Source organism: Rutidosis leptorrhynchoides, chromosome 5 (assembly GCF_046630445.1).
Source record: "Rutidosis leptorrhynchoides isolate AG116_Rl617_1_P2 chromosome 5, CSIRO_AGI_Rlap_v1, whole genome shotgun sequence".
Classification (NCBI taxonomy): Eukaryota; Viridiplantae; Streptophyta; class Magnoliopsida; order Asterales; family Asteraceae; genus Rutidosis; species Rutidosis leptorrhynchoides.
Genome location: NC_092337.1, coordinates 305,469,352 through 305,490,431, shown reverse-complemented (window position 1 = coordinate 305,490,431; position 21,080 = coordinate 305,469,352). Strand labels below are relative to the sequence as shown.

Sequence of the window (21,080 nt, the reverse complement as noted above, 5' to 3'; positions counted from 1 at the left end):
GAACGTTAAAATTTGTAAAAACTGTATGATGACATATATATGGATATATATATAGTTAACATGATATTATGATAAGTAAGTATCTCATTAGGTATTTTAACCATGAGTTATATACATAAAAATGAGACTATTGAATTTAGAAACTCGAAAACGATATATATAACGATTATCGTTATAACAACGTCTTACTAAATACATATGAATCATATTAAGATATTGATACACTATGTTTAATCATGATAAATGATAAGTAACATGTCATTAAGTGTATTAACAATGAACTACATATGTAAAAACAAGACTACTAACTTAATGATTTTGAAACGAGACATATATGTAACGATTATCATTGTAACAACATTTAACTATATATATATATATCATACTATGATATATTAATATATCATAATATCATGATAATGTAATAATTTAACATCTCTTTAGATATAATAAACAATGTGTTAACAACATTTAACAAGATAGTTAACCTAAAGGTTTCAAAACAACACTTACATGTAACGACTAACGATGACTTAACGACTCAATTAAAAATGTATATACATGTAGCGTTTTAATATGTATTCATACACTTTTGAAAGACTTCAAGAAACTTATCAAAGTACTTCTACTTAACAAAAATGCTTACAGTTACATCCTCGTTCATTTTCATCAACAGTTCTACTCGTATGCACCCATATTCGTACTCGTACAATACCTAGCTTCTAAAGGTATGTATTATTGGTATATACACTCCAATGATCAGCTCTTAGCAGCCCATGTGAGTCAACTAACCATGTGGGAACCATCATTTAACATCTAGCATGAAATATCTCACAAAATTACAAACTAATGGAGCATATATGGCCATCTCATATTCACGTGAAGTAGAAGCACTCTAAACACATTCACTTTGCAATTATCTTGAATCAAATTAATCTCTCTCAAGTGTTATTCCTTTGTTCTAAGTGTTCTTCATCATCTTCAACAAAATCTAGCTCAATCTAGTTCATAAATCCATACATAAACCAAGATACAAAACAACTACTCAAGAACACATCAACAACACTTTCAAGGTAGTACTCATATTCAAACTTTGATTCAATTTCTATAACTATAACAATCTTATTTCGAGTGGAAATCTTACTTGAACTTGTTTTCGTGTCATGATTTTGCTTCAAGAACTTTCAAGCCATCTAAGGATCCTTTGAACCTAGATATATTTTTCTCATTTCCAGTAGGTTTATCCACAAAAACTGAGGTATTAATGATGTTCATAACATCATTCGATTCATATATATGAAACTATCTTATTCGAAGGTTTAAACTTGTAATCACTAGAACATAGTTTAGTAAATTCTAAACTTGTTCGCAAACAAAAGTTAATCCTTCTAACTTGACTTTTAAAATCAACTAGACTCATGTTCTATATCTATATGATATGCTAACTTAATGATTTAAAACCTGAAAACACGAAAAACACCGCAAAATCGGATATACGCCGTCGTAGTAACACCGCGGGCTGTTTTGGGTTAGTTAAAACTATGATAAAATTTGATTTAAAAGTTGTTCTTCTGGGAAAATTATTTTTTTTATGAACATGAAACTATATCCAAAAATCATGGTTAAATTCAAAGTGAAAGTATGTTTTTCAAAATGGTCATCAAGACGTCGTTATTTCGACTGAAATGACTACCTCTTATAATATTGACTTGTAACTTGTATTTATGTCTTTAAAATTATACTTTTTCTGTTTAGATTCATAAACTTAAGTTCAATATGAAACCATAGCAACTTGAATCACTCAAAACGGATTTAAAACGAAGAAGTTATGGGTAAAACAAGATTGGATAATTTTTGTTTGTTGTAGCTACGTGAAAATTGGTAACAAATCTATATTAATCATATCCTAGCTAACTTATATTATATTACATGTATTCTAATATATTATGTAATCTTGGGATACCATAGACACGTATACAAATGTTTTGACATATCATATCGACCCATGTATATATATTATTTGGAACAACCATAGACACTCTATATGCAGTAATGTTTGAGTTAGCTATACAGGGTTGAGGTTGATTCTAAAAATATATATACTTTGAGTTGTGATCTATCCTGAGACGTGTATACACTGGGTCGTGGATTGATTCAAGATAATATATATCAATTTATTTCTGTACATCTAACTGTGGACAACTAGTTGTAGGTTACTAACGAGGACAGCTGACTTAATAAACTCAAATCATTATAACGTAATAAATAAAAAAATGTTGTAAATATATTTTGAACATACTTTGATATATATGTATATATTTGTTATAGATTCGTGAATCGACCAGTGGCCAAGTCTTACTTCCCGACGAAGTAAAATCTGTGAAAGTGAGTTATAGTCCCACTTTTTAAATCTAACATTTTTGGGATGAGAATACATGCAGTTTTATAAATGTTTTACATAATAGACACAAGTGCGTGAAACTACATTCTACGGTTGAATTATTAAAACAAATATGCCCCTTTTTAGTCTGGTAATCTAAGAATTAGGGAACAGATACCCTAATTGACGCGAATCCTAAAGATAGATCTATTGGGTTCAATAAACCCCATCCAAAGTACCGGATGCTTTAGTACTTCGAATTTATCATGTCCGAAGAGAGTCCCGGAATGATAGGGGATATTCTATATGCATCTTGTTAAGGTCGGTTACCAGGTGTTCACCATATGAATGATTTTTATCTCTATGTATGGGATGTATATTGAAATATGAAATCTTATGGTCTATTATTACGATTTGATAAATATATAGGTTAAACCTATAACTCACCAACATTTTTGTTGACGTTTAAAGTATGTTTATTCTCAGGTGATTATTAAGAGCTTCCGCTGTTGCATGCTAAAATATGGACAAGATTCGGTGTCAGCATGATTGTATAATATTGTTTAAAACTGCATTCGAGATTTACTTTGTTGTAACATATTAATATTGTAAACCAATATGTATGGGTAGTGTGTAAGTGATATTTTTAGATTATCATTTCTGGATAATTTAGGTGGTGTCTTTTTAACCTTGTCGCTAAAATAAAAGTTATGATTTGTTTTAAAAACGAATGCAGTCTTTGAAAAACGTCTCATATAGAGGTCAAAACCTCGCAACGAAATCAATTAATATGGCACGTTTATAATCAATATGAACGGGACATTTCATCTTTTGTTTTGAGGGCCACCCTAATTCTTTTTCTTTTTGAACCGTGAGCTTATTCATGTTTTAGACCGAGACAAACAAATAAATTCTTGGGCTTGATTAAAATATTGAAGTGGACTATTGATAACAACTCTAGTGTGCAGAGTGGAAGTGGGCTGTTTGTTTAAAGAGGAAGTTGGCTGCAGCCTAGTAATAGGCTTCGTTAGTTTAAGCCTTCAGTTTGATAATGATGATGACCGAATGATCGATGATGCATTATGATAAACATATGATGATGGTGAGTTTTGATGATGATAACAATGAAGATATGGTGTGATGATGATGAATGTCACGATGGTATCATGACGACGAAGTAATAATGACGATGATGATGATATGGGTTATGTGATGATGATCATGATGTAGATGATGATGATGTGGATAACCTATGATGATGATGATAATACCGAATAATGATGATGATGGTATATCTATTTTATCATTTTATAATTATTATTTTTAATATTATTATTATTATTATTATTATTATTATTATTATTATTATTATTATTATTATTATTATTATTATCATATATCATATTATTATTATTATAAGTATTATTTTTATTATTATTACTATTTTTAACATTATTATTATGATTATAGTTACAAATTTGAATATTATTATTATTATTATTATTAAGTTAATTATTAATATTACTAACATACTACAATTTAGTATTATTATCATTATATATACAATTGTTAGTATCATTATAAGTATTATTATATTACCATTATTATTATTAAAATGATTATTATAATTAGTATCATTATTATTATCACTATTATCATTATTATAAATATTATCATTATTATTGTTTTTATTATTATTTTACTTTCATTAAAAATTATCATTATCATTTTATTATTATTATATTATAACAAATGAAGATTTGTACAAAAAATATACTTATTACATATACTATAACTATATTAATATTTCGTAAAACTATATATCAAACATATTAATATTTTTTATATAAATACTTACATATAACAAACTATTGATATTTTATATATATATATATATATATATATATATATATATATATATATATATATATATATATATATATATATATATATATATATATATATATATATATATATATATATATATATATATATATATATATATATATATAGTGGTAGGATCAAGAGAGAAGTAACCATTCGGGGGAAGCGGGGGGAAGCAAAAACTTTTTTTTTCGTTTTTTGAAAAAAACTTTGTTCACGAACATTATAGATGAGATGAAAATATGAACATTTAGTAGAGACACTTTGTGATAAATGTTTTTATTTTAGCGGGAAAATGCTCGAAGAAGTAATATATAACAATTATCGTGTTTTTCGAGCGTATTTTGAGGTTTTAGCTATTGGGGTTTAGATATTAGGGTTTAGATATTAGGGTTTATAGGGTTTAGATATTAGGGTTTAGAAATTTAGGGTTTAGGGTTTAGATTTAGGGTTTAGATTTAGGATTTAGATTGAGTTTTTAATACGAATGGTTTAGAGTTTAGGATTTAGGGTTTAGGGTTTGGTGTTTTGGGTTTATGGAATAAACCCAAAACACCAAACCCTAAACCCTAAACCCTAAACCCTAAACTCTAAATCGGGCTAAATTTTACTTCACAAAACATGAAAAAAAACGTTCATATTCTTCACGAACAATATTATCTTGAATGTTATTTTTTTCGATCGTTTTCCCGCCTAAATAATAACATTCATCACGGGGTGTCTCTTCTAAATTTTCATATTTTCGTGTGATCTTGATGCCGGAAAAAAAATTCAAAAAAAACGAAAAAAAAAAATTGCTTCCCCCCGATTGGTTACTTCTCCATTGATCATGCCCATATATATATATATATATATATATATATATATATATATATATATATATATATATATATATATATATTAATATAATTAAACGTATTAATATATATATTTTAATATAATTAAACGTATATATATTAATCATTTTAAAAATATATACAAAATAAACATAGATAGCATATAATCTAAGATATATTATAAGTATACATTTTAAATGGAATCTTGTATAAGTTCTATATAACTACAAATATATAAATAAAATATAATAATAAATGAAATTATGTGATTTCCATTATATGTTTTAATAGATATACAATTGATATAGGTTCGTGAATCCGAGGCCAAACCTGCATTGTTCAGTTTCATCATATGTATTTTTACTACAAAATAAAGTATAGTGACTTCATTTGCTCCCTTTTACTCTTTATATTTTTGGGACTGAGAATACATGCGCTATTTTTATAACTGCTTTATTAAATTCTTTTGAAATATATTTTGAACTGAGAATACATGAAATGCTTTTATAAATGTTTGACGAGATAGACACAAGTAAAATATTCCTCGAATGAATTATTATACAGACAAAAGTTCTGTTGATTATTATTGAATTAGGTGGACATGATAATTGCTACCAATTGATGAATATATTTTCCCCTGAACCTAAGAATTAGAATCGGGTATGGCTCTAATTCACGCGAATCCTAAAGGTAGCTACCCGTTTAACACCCCCACCCAGAATGTTCACTAGACAGAAGACCCAGTGGGCGTGGTGTTTAGTACTTCGAAGTTTATATATTATACAGACAAGATGTTCTATTTTGAGGATATTATTGATGCGCATTATATGTTAAGGTCGGTTACCATGTTGAGCAATGAAATCGAAATGAATGTTATGTATCGAGAGAATGATTTTTATACACAGGTTATGTGTATTAGTTTTGTGCACGAGATATGTGCTCGATTATTTAAAAATCGCGAGGCAACCTACGGGGGAGAAAAGGATAAGAACCTACTCTGCTAAGCATTATGAAAAATGGTTTCGTACACGAGATAGGTGTACTGTATTTGAATCTTATAGTCTATCAAAAAGATAAATTTTATTGTTTACGATAAACTTATGAACTCACCAACCTTTTGGTTGACACTTTAAAGCATGTTTATTCTCAGGTATGAAAGAAATCTTCCGTTGTGCATTTGCTCATTTAGAGATATTACTTGGAGTCATTCATGACATATTTCAAAAGACGTTGCATTCGAGTCATTGAGTTAATCAAGATTATTGTTAAGTCAATTATAGTTGGATATATTATGAAATGGTATGCATGTCGTCAACTTTCGATGTAAAGAAAGCTTGTCTTTTAAAAACGAATGCAATGTTTGTAAAATGTATCATATAGAGGTCAAATACCTCGCGATGTAATCATATGTTATTGTATTCGTCCTTATGGATTAGGACGGGTCGACTCAGCATAACCCGAAGGGCATCCTCCGATAGGCAAATGTGCCATATGGGCATGTAAAGGTCGTCTTTTCTTGATCCTCGGGGTCTATTGGGATTTGAAAGTAGCCCGAAAACCCATCAAGAAAGCAATAGAACTCTTTTCCTGCTAGACGTTCGATCATTTAATCAATGAAAGGTAGTGGGAAATGGTCTTTCCTTGTCGCGTCATTTAATCTCCTATAATCTATGCATACGCGCCATCCCGTGATGGTTCGGGTCGGGACAAGCTCATTTTGGTCGTTTAAGATCACCTTGGTCCCACCCTTTTTGGGTACCACTTGGACGGGACTCACCCATGGTGAGTCGGATATTGGATAAATAAGGCCCGCATCTAATAGTTTGATCACTTCCTTTTGACCACCTCTTTCATATTTGGGTTAAGTCTTCATTGTCGTTGGACAACCGATTTATAGTTTTCCTCCATGAGGATCTTGTGAGTGCAATATGATGGATTGATCCCCGGGATATCCGTGGTCTTCCATGTGATGGCCTTATGGTGAGACTTAAGTAATGAGACAAGTCGGGTCTTTTGGTCTTGGGTGAGTATTGAAGAAATAATCACCGGAAGTTGGTTCTCTTCCTTAAGATAAGCATACTCAAGATGTTTGGGGAGCTCTTTAAGCTCAAGAGTGGGAGGCTCCTCCCATGAAGACTTGATTCGAAATCTATCTTCATGAGGGATGGACTCAAATGTATCTTCCAGAATGGTCTCATCTACATTATCACAATTCATCAATTCCCTAAAATCGGCCTCTAAATCCACAATCTCATTATCAAAAGTTTGGTCAAATTCCGAAGTATCAACCTTTAAAAGTTTTTCAAGTTCATCATGCACATAAACATCAATATGGTCATTAGCATAGCACTCATCATCATCGGTGTTACTCGGTTCCTTCATAGCTTCCCGGATATTGATAGTCACACACTCTTCACCAACTCCAATGTTGAGTTGGTTGCGTTGTACCAAGATGATGGTGCCAGTGGTCCCCAAAAATGGTCTACCTAGGATGAGGGGGACTTGAAGGTCCTCCTTCATCTCCATGATAACAAAATCAACCGGGAACACTAAGGAGTCAATGCTAACCAGGATGTCCTCGCCGATGCCAATAGCGGTATCAAATGAATGGTTGGCCAATCTTATTCTAATTTGGGTCAGCTTAAGAGGTCCAAGACCGAGTCGCTCGTAAAGTGAATGGGGCATTAAGTTAATGCTTGTACCCAAGTCGGCTAGTGCATTAAACACTTCCGATTCACCAAACTTGCAAGGGAAAACAAATTTTCCTGGATCTCCTAACTTTTTAGGAACACTTAGCCTTGATGCAAGAATCTTGTTGCATTCCTCATCGATAAAGAATGACGTTGCGTCATGGTATTTACCCCTTTGTGATATTAGCTCCTTGATGAACTGAACGTAGTTAGGCATTCCTTTAAGCACATCGATTATTGGTAGGTTAACCGAGACGTTTTTCATCATTTCTTGAAACTTTTTGTATTGAGCCGCCAACTTGTCTTTCCACAAAGCATTTGGATATGGCACCTATCTCATAGCCTTCAAAGGCTCACCACCCTTCTTCTTACCCGATTCATCATTACCCGTACCCTCATTTGAGTTAACCTTTTTTTACCCTTCCCTTTATTGACCCCGGTTTCCTCTTCAAAAAAAACTTGGTAGTGGTTCATGTGTGATAAAGGGTTGTGGTTGAGGGTTTTCGACCCCTTTAGTGGTTAAACCGCTTCGAGTAGCTATGGCGTTGACATTCTCATTTTGGTTTGGGTAATTAGGGTTTTGATTGGTGTTTTCAATGGAATTTACTCTTGCGATGTTGTTTTGTGGATTTTGGTTTGGTTGACGGTTATTGTTGTAATTGTTGATTGTGTTTACTTGAGTGTTTGAAGGTAAATTTCCTTTTGGTGTTTCGGCAACTTGAGTTGAAAGTTTTCCAACGGCACTCTCAAGGTTTTGGAATGAGGCTTGTTGGTTTCGGATTTATTGCTTTAAGAACTCATTCTCTTTCATTAGGAAAGCTTCGGTTGATTCTACCTTCTTGATGTAGTTTTGCATTATTTCTTCTAAGCTTTTCAAAGGTTGGGATTGTTGAATATTTTGTTGAGGTTGTTGATTGTAACCTTGGTTATTTTGTGTTTGATATAACCTTAGTTATTTTGATAATTTGAATTGCTTTGGTTGCTACAAGGTTGGTTGATGTAAAGTTGTTGGTTTTGGTATTGGGAATTGTTGTTTCGGTTTTGGTTGTAGTTGTTGTTATAACCTTGGTTTCGGTTTTAGTTTGTGAATCCGGGTGGTGTATTGGTTTGGTTGTTGAATGACAATTGTTTTTGGTTAGGATTGTAGTAGCTTTGATTAGATGATCCTCCCCATTGGTAGTTTTGATTACTCACGTAGTTCACATGAGCATCCGAATTCATGAGAATGTCATCTAAATCAACATGATTGCATTGAGTAATTTAATGACAATTCTTTGTGAGATGTGGACCCTCACATATATGAAAACCAACTTGCATTGCAACTACCGTTTGTTGAATCTTTTTCAACTCCTTACCGAATGTTTGAAATTGATTGTTCAAGCTTGCAAGCGTCACTTGCCCATTTTCACTCTCGCCTTGTGCTACATTTGCCCTTGCTAAATCACGTGGTGATGGTGCCCATTAATATGTGTTGACCGAGATGTCTTCTAACATAACTTCGGCCGCATTTGGTGATTTGTACATAAATACCCCACCGGATGAAGAATCAAGATGTCGCTTAATTGACATATTACAACCGCGATAGAATGTGTTAAGGTACTCCTTCTTTGTCAAACCATGCGGTGGGCAAGCTCTTAGTAACTTCTTGAATCTAACACATGCATCATATAAACTCTCATCATTCCTTTGGGTGAACATTTTAATCTCCATTCTTAATTGATCTACTTTGGACGGTGGAAAGAAATGATTGATAAACTCGTTTTTTGACTCTTGAAAAGATCTTATGGAATCGGATGGTAAATTTCGCATCTAAGCTTTTGCGTCTCCTTGAAGTGTAAATGGGAATGCCCTCAACTTGAAAGCGTCATCGGTGACGTTTTTGGTTTTGTAAATATCACAAAGCTCATTAAAGTGTTGAATATACTCGAACGGATTTTCATCTATCAACCCATGAAAATAAGTATCCTTGATCAACGTGAAAAAGTTACCCTCGATCTTCCAATTATCCGCTTCAATTGGTGGTTTTGCTATAGCCGGTGCTATCAATGTTGGTGCAACCAATCTAGCGCTCCACATCGGAGTGTCGTTTGGATCATTCAATGCTTCTTGATCAACCGGAGGACCAATAGGATCGCCCTCTTCATTAATAATTGGATTACTGTTTGGATCCATCTCTTCTAAACAAAATGGCAAAGTTTCAAAGTTTTTCCTTAATAGCCTTGCTTCTCTATGATAATAAACCCCGTGCACATATCATTCCGGATCGGAGAATTGATGTGTGAACTCTTGATCCTTGTGAGACCTTGTTTTCATACACCAAAGGCACGTATCCTTCAAACACAACACAAACACAACGGTTTTTCCAAACAAAAATAATATACAAAATGCGAAAAGTGACTTCCGCAAGGGCAAGCCCTTACGAAAGGATCGAACAATCAAAAGTTTAAACCAAATAACCCACTAGGCTAACCGCTTCCCCGACAGCGGCACCAAGAAAGTGTGATGCGTGCATTACAGTACATCTTTTTACCCTTCTAAATTTATATTTGACTTAAACACTACAATCAAGCCCACACAACTAACGAGCACTTAAAACCCGGTTATTATAGCACTTTAATGTAAGTATTCTTATCAAGTTCGACCCAAGGGGAGCGATGTAAGTTGGTTATTTGAACTAGTAATTGTCCTAGGGTTTGTTTGATTTGGGTGGGGTGGGGGGGGGGGGGGGTTTGATTGATATTAACTAACAACTAAAACTTAAGCAATTAAACAAACCAAAATTAACAAACTAACAAGAAGCGAGAAACAAGTAGCAAAGTATTAAAGACTTAAATCAATTAACTAAGACGTGTTCACTTATCCAATCCTCTCTATGCTTGGCTTGCCCCGTTTTGCCTATTATGTTATCTCATAAGTTGTTGAACTATTAAATGTTAGAATCACTTCTAAACCTCAAATCAAATGATACTCCACGATTTCACATAAGCTTTGTATCCTAAGATTGAGTTAAGCATGATTTGGTCATTGAGATTGAGCTTGAGTTAAAATCACATAAAAATCCCAACTATCGAAATCACTTAAGATAATCGACACTACTATGTTGACTAAAGGCCAATTGAAAACCAACCTAGATCAAGAACACAATCACTTGTAATTCCCTAGCTAGTTGTCTAGATCACCTAAGGTGTTGAAGCATACATTGATTCACTTCTCAAATCACTAAGAGAGCTACTCAACATATGTAATAAAAGTCAAGCCTAAAAAAAAACTCATAGCAATGGTTCTTTAGCCAACTCAACAACACATGATTATGTAATTCATTCAAAAAACAATATTCAATTGATTTGGGGCAAACACTAGCATTAGAGATTCATAGATAAGCAAACACAAGAGATTTAGCCAAGCATGGCTAAAACCAAACTAATAATAAGCATAGAAATGTAAATCTTCATCATATTCAAGCTATTACAAGTAATGAAAGCAAAGTAATAAGAGTAAAGTGATGATTACAACTAATTAATGCAAAATATATAAAGCAAAGTGGAGATTACAACCCAAAATATAAAGAAGATGAAGATCTAAGCTAAGTGATGATGAATCTTGAGCAATCTTCCTTGAATCCTCCCCGTAATCTCCAATGGATGATGAAATTAGGGTTTTGTGTGTGAAATTCGGACCCTAGGCAGCTGCTCTCAAAGATGTACATGAGAAATGACCTAATCTCGTTCCTTTTATAGTGCTGAAAATATGGACTGAAACAGCGTTAGGAGCACCGCTTTTACTTCAGGAGCGGCGCTTTTGGCTTACTTCAGGAGCGGCACTTTTGGTGAGGAGCGATGCTTTTGGCCCTGATCAGGAACGACGCTTTTAGTGAGGAGCGACGCTTTTGCTCATTGATGAGAAATGGAGACAAATCGTGCATAATAGCGGTGCTTTTAAACCTGGAGCGGCGCTTTTAGTCCTTCAGGAGCGGCGCTCTTATACAGGAGCGGCGCTTTTGGTGCTGTTCCCTGCACTTGTCATTTTCTTAGCCAATTTTGCCCAAGATTTAGTCAATTTTACACCAAGTCAACTCCTTAGCCCATTATTTACCAATTAGCTCAATAACACACTAAATAGGCTCCGAGATAGTCAAAAACTGAGCAAAAACGAGGTAGATATCGAGAGATAAACATATATAAATTGAGCGATATCAAGAAGTATGACCTAGGGTTGTATTTTTGAGACATCAGTAGAATCGAACCTATATTTAAAGTAGTGGTAAGATAATCCTAAGGTGCATGAGTAGTGGTTTGTTACCTAATTTTTGGGTTTTTTCTAGTTTATAAGATAAGGTAAAGTAAATGCGGTAAAATTTGTAATTTAGATAAGGTTAAAACAAGTGCATGCTATGATTTCGCCAGTTACTTTACTGGGATTATGGAATACTGGCTCATGAATAGGCAGCGGCCTTGTATTCATTACACTGGTCCTAAACGCCCTGTCATAAAACATGTCACTGGGTAATGCGATAAGCTTGAAGATTCTGAATAGACAGCAATGTCCCTTACCCCCGATGCCCGTGCAGTCTGACTACAAGCATACACGTTCAAACGGCACATCCAACTGAGCGACTCGGTTGGGTGACGTATTAACATTCCACAAAGGTCTAAACTTTCTTAAGCATAATAGAATACAGGGCTTGCCATATCCGAGAGACGTGATGTGTTTCGATGCTTTCATTAACGATTGGGTTTAAAAGATAGTTAGGCCCTTAAAAGAGTTCAACCATAAAGAACACCATGGCCAAGTCAAGTTTGACTTCCATGAACACGTTCGGTTATCCTAACGGTCCAATCCTTTATGTGTTTAAACAAACAGTTCCTTAATTAACCAAGAATCCCTCAAGCGGGGTGCAATGCTTGAGACCACGTTATGGTGAAGTGTACTAATCAGCACTGACCGGGTTCCATGGCCTTACTTAGCAGAGGTACAGCTTACAACAACCGTTGTGCTTCAGCGTGCACGTACGAAGTTTATATGCTTGGTGACTACACTAGCATGGTCTAGGACCGACAATGTACTAGGGGTCTAGTCAGATGTTTCACTACGAAAGATTCCTCAGTCGGAATCCAAGGCTTTGTGGACTTACTACTACCGGTGTGCCTCAGACATCTCTTACCAAGGGGTGACATAGATAGTGTACTCAGAATCGGGGTTCGCGACTTCCCAATAACAGAGCCAATAACTACGTTCTATTAGTTGGAAAAGCGATTGAGTTCAAAGCATACTCGAAAAGAATCTCGACAACATACACAAGCCATAATATTATTTCGACATTATAACTGACTACATCATAATATACACTAAAGATAACTACTCGCTAATCATGGCAACAATATCACAAAGCATAATAATAGGAAACATTATATAAAGATAAAGGATAGAAGTACCAGTAGATTAAACGAGTTCTGAATACAAAAGTGACAACTTCAAAATCCAGACCGCTCCTAATACAATCTTCGGCGTTCTTCTTCGGGTACTAGGTTTCCCGCACGGAGTCGAAGACCTTGAAAGTATGACTAATATTGTAGAAAAAGAGAGTGATGTGCGTAGAGGTGTATATGAAATAGCTTATATTTTACTAGGAAATACTATTAAATATGATACAATTTTACACAAGATATTTATTTATTTATAGAATGGATATACCTAAACCTTACTACAACACTTATAGACAGTGTACCTAATCGTACAGTAGTGTAGTTTTTAGTAAGTCCGGTTCGTTCCACAGGGAAATCTTTTAAACAAAGCTTAACGCTATATTAGTTTTAATTAATAAAAATACAAATATATATAAGTAATATTATTATTATAAAAAGGGGGTTTTTACCGTTTAATGACCGGTTTGTCGATTTTTAAAACTTTTAGTTGCAGTTAAAACCTAATGTAAAATATTAAATAAATAAAAGACTTAATTTAAAGCGTAAAATAAATAACGATAATGAAATTACAATAAATAAAAGTGCGATGAAATAAAATTGCGATAATTAAAAAGTACGATAATTAAAAGTGCAATTAAATACAATGACAATAAATAAAAATGTGATAATTAGAAGTGCAATTAAATATGAAAATAAAGGAATTATATATGGAATAAAAGAATAATGCTTATTTAAACTTCCGTAATCATGATGTTTGACGTGTTGATTTTAGTTTATTCCCATGGGTCAATTGTTCTTTGTCCTGGATTATTCAATATGTCCGTCTGGTTTTTGTCCATAACAGTCCATCAGTCATAAATATAAAGTGCGAGTGTCCTCGTCAAATTATCCTTATACCCGAAGTTAAATATTCCAACTAATTGGGGACTTAAACTGTAACAAGGTCTTAATACTTTATTTAATAATTACACCAGGATATCGACTGCGTGTAATCCAAGGTTTTAATACTTTGTTATCAATTATGCCAAGTGTCCTTGTACATAATTTCACCCCTGTTTTAATAATTTCATAGACTATTAATCCATTCCCGTGTCCGGTTAAATGAACGATTATTCGTACATATAAATATCCCGCCCATCGTGTCCGATCGAGTGTATATGGTTATTTATAGGGACGTCCAATTGTAAATCTTTATATTAAAATTAACAAACTATCATTTAGTTAAACAAATATAAAGCCCATTAATAGCCCATAGTCTAATTTTCACAAGTGTCGTTCTTTTGTCCAAACTCCAATTATGGTACAAAGCCCAATTACCTAATTTTAATATTTTTAGTCAAACATCACGATTACTTCGGAATTAAATAAGCATAATAATAACTTAGCTACGAGACATTAATGAAAATAACATAAACATAACTTACAGTGGGTGTTATTAGCGTAGTGGTACACGGACAGAGTTTCGACTTACAAAACCTTAAAACATTCGACTAATCGATCCTTATTATTATCACTAACTTAAAATTAAAATTACAAATTGAGATTACAATTTGGAGTGATACTTGATACATAAAAATGGAAAGAAAAATATATATAAAATATAAAAGGTATATATAAATCGTCGAAATGCATGTTCTTTTATAGGCAGAGAGTGCTCCGCGAGTGCGGTGCATTTTGGTCTTCAAAGCTCCGCGAGTGCGGAGGTCGTGATTCCAGCTCATCCAAGTTTGGATCTTAGTCTGCCGACGGATTTTATTATAAATATAATATAAATATATAATTTATATAATTAATTATATATTATATTATATTTATATACATAATTAATTTATAATTTCCGATCCGTTGCTTCGTACGTTGAAAGCTGGTTCATGTCTCGGTTCCGGATTTTCGAACGTCCTTTCGTATAATTTAATATCTTGTACTTTGCATTTTGCGGCTTGTACTCTTGTAATTTTGAGACGTTTCTCATCAATAATTGGAACCACTTTGATTGTACTTTGTACTTTTGAGCTTTTTGGTCGTTTGCGTCTTCAATTCATCGCATCTGTCTTTTGTCTTCACCTTTTATTATTTAAACGAATATCACTAGCAAATAGAACAATTGCAACTAAAAGCTTGTCTTTCTTGAGGGATAATGCTATGAAATATATGTTCGTTTTTAGCATTATCAAATATTCCCACACTTGAGCGTTGCTTGTCCTCAAGCAATATAGTCTTGAAATATACTAGAATCACTTCTTTATTCATCACACTTTATACATCAGTGATTTCTATACGGCGGTATAAACAATGGTAGTAACGATGTGGTTTACAGTCCCACATGACTATAAAAGTTTAGATCCATTAAGGAAATTGGATCTTTATGAAAACATTTGATCTTTTGAAAATTAAATCTAGCTTTTACCCTAGATAAGTTTTTCGGGATAACCCTTCACCGGTGTTTGCAAATTCTTTTTGTGGGTTTGGTGGGTTTCATATTTGAAATTTTTAGCTCAAAACTTAAGGTTTTGTGTCACCCACTTGCTAACCTTGAATTGGGAAAGCAACACGTCCAGTATACTTGCTTCGTATATTACCTTTCGGTAAACTACCGTCCGGTTGTAAAGGAAAGCGTTGAACAAGCAACTGTTAAGGCAATGTCCCCTGACATGCTTTTAATTATGGTCTATAATGTATCGGATGCAATTACTATCCTTTGTAGGAGCAATAGTAAAGCTCACCCTTATAATTTTTCGGTCTGGCACAAGGTCCTGTCTTTGACCATGCTATGCAACCACCGTTCTTACGGTTGACACCCGATTTGGTTCAGGTGACCTAATGAATTCCAGGTGAATTCCTAGGATTTTACGTTCAATGGTAATGAACGCATTGAAAATGGGTTTTCAGAAAACAAATCGGTTTATAATTTTGATCAAAATATTTTCTCGTTCAAGCTCGAGTTTAGATATCATCGAATTTCATGAGTTTGTAATTCTCAATCTTTAAGGTCCATCTCTAGGATTGAGTAATATCAGGCTTAAAAGCTGATTTTTGATCTTTTAAGGAGATTATCCTTTCTGGGGATCTGATTCATTAGTCTTATTCAGCTAATTTGCACGGCGTCCTCCCCATTTTACAAGACAGATCCTCTCATGGTTAGGATAAGTCTAACCACTTGGCGACCCTGTTTTATGCTGAGGTCCGTGGATTTCCTGCTAATTTTAGTGATGATTTTTCTAGATTTTTCGTCAACCTACAGCTGGTCTGGACGACAACTTCATGACCTAAATCAAGAAGCGCGTTTCTTTTTCGGAAGACTTTACTTCCTTTTAATGATGGAATTGATTCATCGTGTAGATCCATCTTTCTTTCAAATATATTACAGTAAATCGGGTAAAACTGATTAAAATCGTCCAAAACAAAAGTATCTTTAGTTATTTGTTACAAAAATATGTGACTTATGTTTTAAATAACTTGGTAAATTTTCCCACACTTGGATTTTATTTTCTTTTATTTGCCTTTTTATTGTCCTCTATTCCATTTTAAATGAATTCTAACATTTTGGTTTGTTTCTCAATTTATGTCCTTTTCGAGGTAACAATAATTTCGGTGTTAACACCTAGTTTTATCGTTCATAAATATGTATAAACATGATTTTGAATTCATTTAATTGAAAATTTTGAAAAATTTTACTAGAAGTGGGTAGTCAGTACATAAGACTAGGGCTGTTCTTTGTTATGAGAGAGCACTAGATTCTAATACAACTACTGCGTTACTAGTATTTTTAATGGTAACCAAGTGTATAAGTTAAAAATTTTAAAAATCCGAAAGAATTTAACCCCTTCTCACACTTAAGATCTTGCAATGCCCTCATTTGCAAGAAATCAGTAACAATTCAAATTATTGAGGGTGATTAGCGTAAAAAATAATTAAATTTTACCAAAATTTCCAAACATATTGGCGTTTATTTGCTTAATGATAAATGATGCACGTCATTTGTTCATTCCGGCTGTTGGTACATCACATTTGTTTTTTCGTTTCGTCGTCAAAATTAATAGCTTTTGCTGAACTTAATGCCAGTCTTTGAAAATGCGCTGTTTTACCCTGCTTTGTACATGAGATAAACTACAAACACATATACACATATTTTTGAAGTTGGGTTTTCACACCACATTCAAAAATTATTAAAATCTAATAAAGTTAGAAAATTATAAAAGCTATTATAATAATAAAATAAGAAATAAGAAAATTAAGAATTAGTAACATTACAATAAAATAAACAAAAATAGAAAATTACGGATGAGGAGGATGGTTCCAGTATGGGTCCCAAGCGTATCCATAGATGCTGTAAAATGCTTGGGCCGGGTCATATGTAGGATATGGTGGTCGGCTCTCTAATGTCCAAGGAGCAAATTCGGGCATAACGGTAGGAATGTAGTTTCTACCTACGTGTGTACAATGACTTATGATTTGGCTTTGATGATACTGCCAATCTTGAAATGCTTTTTGTCTAGCCATTTCATACTCGTGTCGAGACATAAAAATTTGCATTTCCATCATTGGATTACCCCCTCCCGGTTGACCTTGCTGTTGATCTCTCTCAAACTGTGGATGCCTGCCATCATAACGTGATGTCGCGTTGTTTCATTTTTTTAAGACCTTAGCACCATGATAAACACGCAAATCTATTATATGGCGGGGTTCTGGTTCTGCCATTAATATTCTCCCCGACTTCTATCCACACCGAGATATTCAGCAATTAAAGTAATAAATATACCACCTCCTATTATGCTACCACGCCTCATACCCCTAACCATAGTCAATAAATAATAACCCACATAAAAAGGTATACTTACAGCGCTCTGTGGGTCTCGAATACACATGTGGTAAGACAAATCCTGTTCATTTACCTTTTTCTTATTCTTACCTCACTTTGTAATTGAATTGGCTAAAAACCTAATGATTACTCTTAATTCAGCTCTATCAATATCAAGATAAGAGTATAATCCCCCCTGGAATCGGCGATGGCTAGTCATACTACTCCATACGTCATTCGTATCAAAATTCTCATCCACCCTCCTACCATAAACTATTAACCTCTGACAATCATATACGTAAAGCCCGAGCCATATCTAATAAAGACATATGGCACATCTCCCCTCCTAATAAAAATCTAAGAAAAATACGATCGGTTAAAGTATCTACCCGATCATTTATTTCAATAGTACATAATAACTCTATACACCATTCTCTATACACAGGTCTACGCATGTTGAATAAACCTACCCAATCACTAAAAGTAGAATTACCATACCTTTGAGTAAGTAATTCTCTTATTGGCTCGGCCAATTCCACTGCCTCTAATGGTTCCCAATCTATAACTCTGGGTACCTCAGCATTATTAGACACAAGGTTGTGCAGGTTCTTTTGATATTTTGGATAGTCTATCCAATATCTATTAAATCTCAAATTCGGATGTAAATCTGCCTCATGAATATTTGAATATGAAATAATTGGGTGAGGCATATCTTGTCAGTATTGGTTATTAATTTCCTGTTGATCTGCATCTTCCGGAGGAGCATTGCGAGTCTGGGATGAAGATTCACCCCTTTCAGTCTGCAAAATATATCAAACACAATTTTTTGTGCATCCAAATATGCATTAGTTTTAGCAAAGTCATAAATCTTAAACAATTACAATGACATGTTTAATCTATATTAAACTCTATACACTTTTACAAATATACTTTTACAAATATGTATACAAAGTTCCTTCGCATTTATCTTTTAAAACATGTCAAAAACAATCATTATAACAATTAAATAAGTTCCTCATGGCATTCATATCAATTAAATCAAGTTCATGCAATTTTGGTTCAAAAAGTCCACTTTAATCTTCATAAATCATGTTTAGGATCAAAATTTTGATCATTTAGCAACCTAAACATGTTACACTACTCAATTTAGCATAAACTAACAACAAAATTCGGCCATAACCTGTTTATATCAAAAAGCCCTAATTTTGCTCAAGCACACAAACCCTAGATTATTCAAAAATTGAAGTTCAAAGCTTCTAATCATGTTAAATAGCATCAATCTAGGTTATACAAGCATAATACACAAAAAAAATTGAAGCATTATTACACTAGAAAGCATCAAAATCGAATTAGGCATAAAATTGTTCAAGAACACTATAAATTCGGATTAAATGGTGTTTAGGTGTAGAAATTTACCGATTTCCTTGAGTAATTCCTTGATAATAGTCTCCTCATTGTGCTTTTATGAAAGATTTGATGAAAAATGGTGAAAAATCACGAATTTGGACGATTTTTTGTGTGTGTTTTTCGCAGAAAATGGGTGTGGGTGGTGTACAAACTGGTCTGTTCGACCAGTTATATTTTTTTTCTGGATTTTATAAGCTCCGCGAGTGCGGTGGTGGTCCCACTAAAACCTCCGCGAGTCGCGGCTATTTTTTTTTTTTATATAAAACCTTATACTAACAAAACATAAATTAAATTTAAAATTTTGTTTTTCCTTTTATTTAGGACGAGGTTGTTTCGGAACGATGTCCTAGTCCGTCCCTCGACAAAATCTTAAGATTTCGTCATTTCAAAACATTGTTTTAAAAGCAAAGATTTTTGAGTTTTTTTAATATTTTTAGCATACTTTAGTTCAATAAGATTAAAAATAATGATAATAAAAGTTCTCGTCCCTCCCTCGGGTAAAGCAATTTCGGTTCAACGACCTAGTCTTCAACTCACGACGAATTTTAAAAATCATATTTTTAACTTAGCAAAATAAAGTAAATTTTTGTTTTTAAATTTACACCAAACTTAAATTTAAAATGCATAAAATTAAAAATTTATATTAAAAATTCACACCAAACTTAAATTATATTTTTCTTTTCATACAAATTTATATTAAAAATATTAATTTTTCAAATATTTACAATTTTAAATATATATTAATTTTAACAAGTTTACAATATTATTTTAATATTAATTTTAAAAACAAAGTAAAAATAAAATTAAAAATCTTTTTGGTCTTTTATCCCACTTTAATCAATCAAATATTATCAAAAATATACGCCCCTCTTTTCGGTAAAGTAATTTCGGTTCAACGACCTAATTTAACTCATGACGAATTTTTGAAATATTTTGGGTTGATTGATTAAAGATATTTATACCTTAAGAATAAACGGTAAATTTCGCAGTGATGTAATAAATTTTTGTATGATATCAATAATTTCGGTCACAAGACCTAATTTTATCGAATACCAATTTAATACTTTATAGCGAACAAATTAGCGTTTATTATCAAAAGGTTAAAAATAAAAATAAAAATAAAAACTGTACAAACTTACCTGTGAGATAGTATTCTTAGTGATATGCTCTAGCCCACTCATAAGATAGTCGGACTAATTGATTTTCCATAGCTACATAGGCGTAACCTCGAGCATTCAGTGTTTTTTCTTCTAAACATATGAACGGTCCATCTCTGCATAAAGTAACAAATTCGGTGTTTGAATAGGTTTGATTATTTGAACATTTACCTTCGTGTGACCATTTTCCGCATCTGTGACATCTTTCAAGGTGTCGTGCTCTTCTTTTCGCTGCGGATTTTGATTTTCCTTTACCAAATTGTAAATTATTATTTTCGCATCTGGATTCTTTTCTTACTCCGTCCAATTTACCTCTGATTAATGATACTATTTCACTTGGAAGGGTGTCATTATTACGTTTAGTGATCAAAGCGTGTAGCATTAGACCATGGTTTAATTCACAGGAAGTCTTCATCTCGTAAAACCTAAAAAAAAATAAAAATTCAGAATGGGGGGAGAAGACTAGTTCTTTAGGGTCTGCTAGGGAAAGACCATTCGGATTCCA

The 21,080-nt window shown here is 33.1% G+C and overlaps 1 protein-coding gene across 1 annotated transcript; it reads right to left on the bottom strand.

The window, feature by feature from the left end:
• Positions 1-6,969: 6,969 nt before the first annotated feature.
• Positions 6,970-8,058, bottom strand: LOC139849467 (uncharacterized). The gene has a single exon (XM_071839125.1). The coding sequence runs from the start codon at positions 8,056-8,058 to the stop codon at positions 6,970-6,972; it is 1,089 nt and encodes a 362-aa protein (XP_071695226.1).
• Positions 8,059-21,080: the final 13,022 nt, after the last annotated feature.

Excerpts from the sequence above, each read along its gene's own strand:
- LOC139849467 (XM_071839125.1), bottom strand. The coding sequence starts at position 8,058 with ATGATGAAAAACGTCTCGGTTAACCTACCAATAATCGATGTGCTTAAA.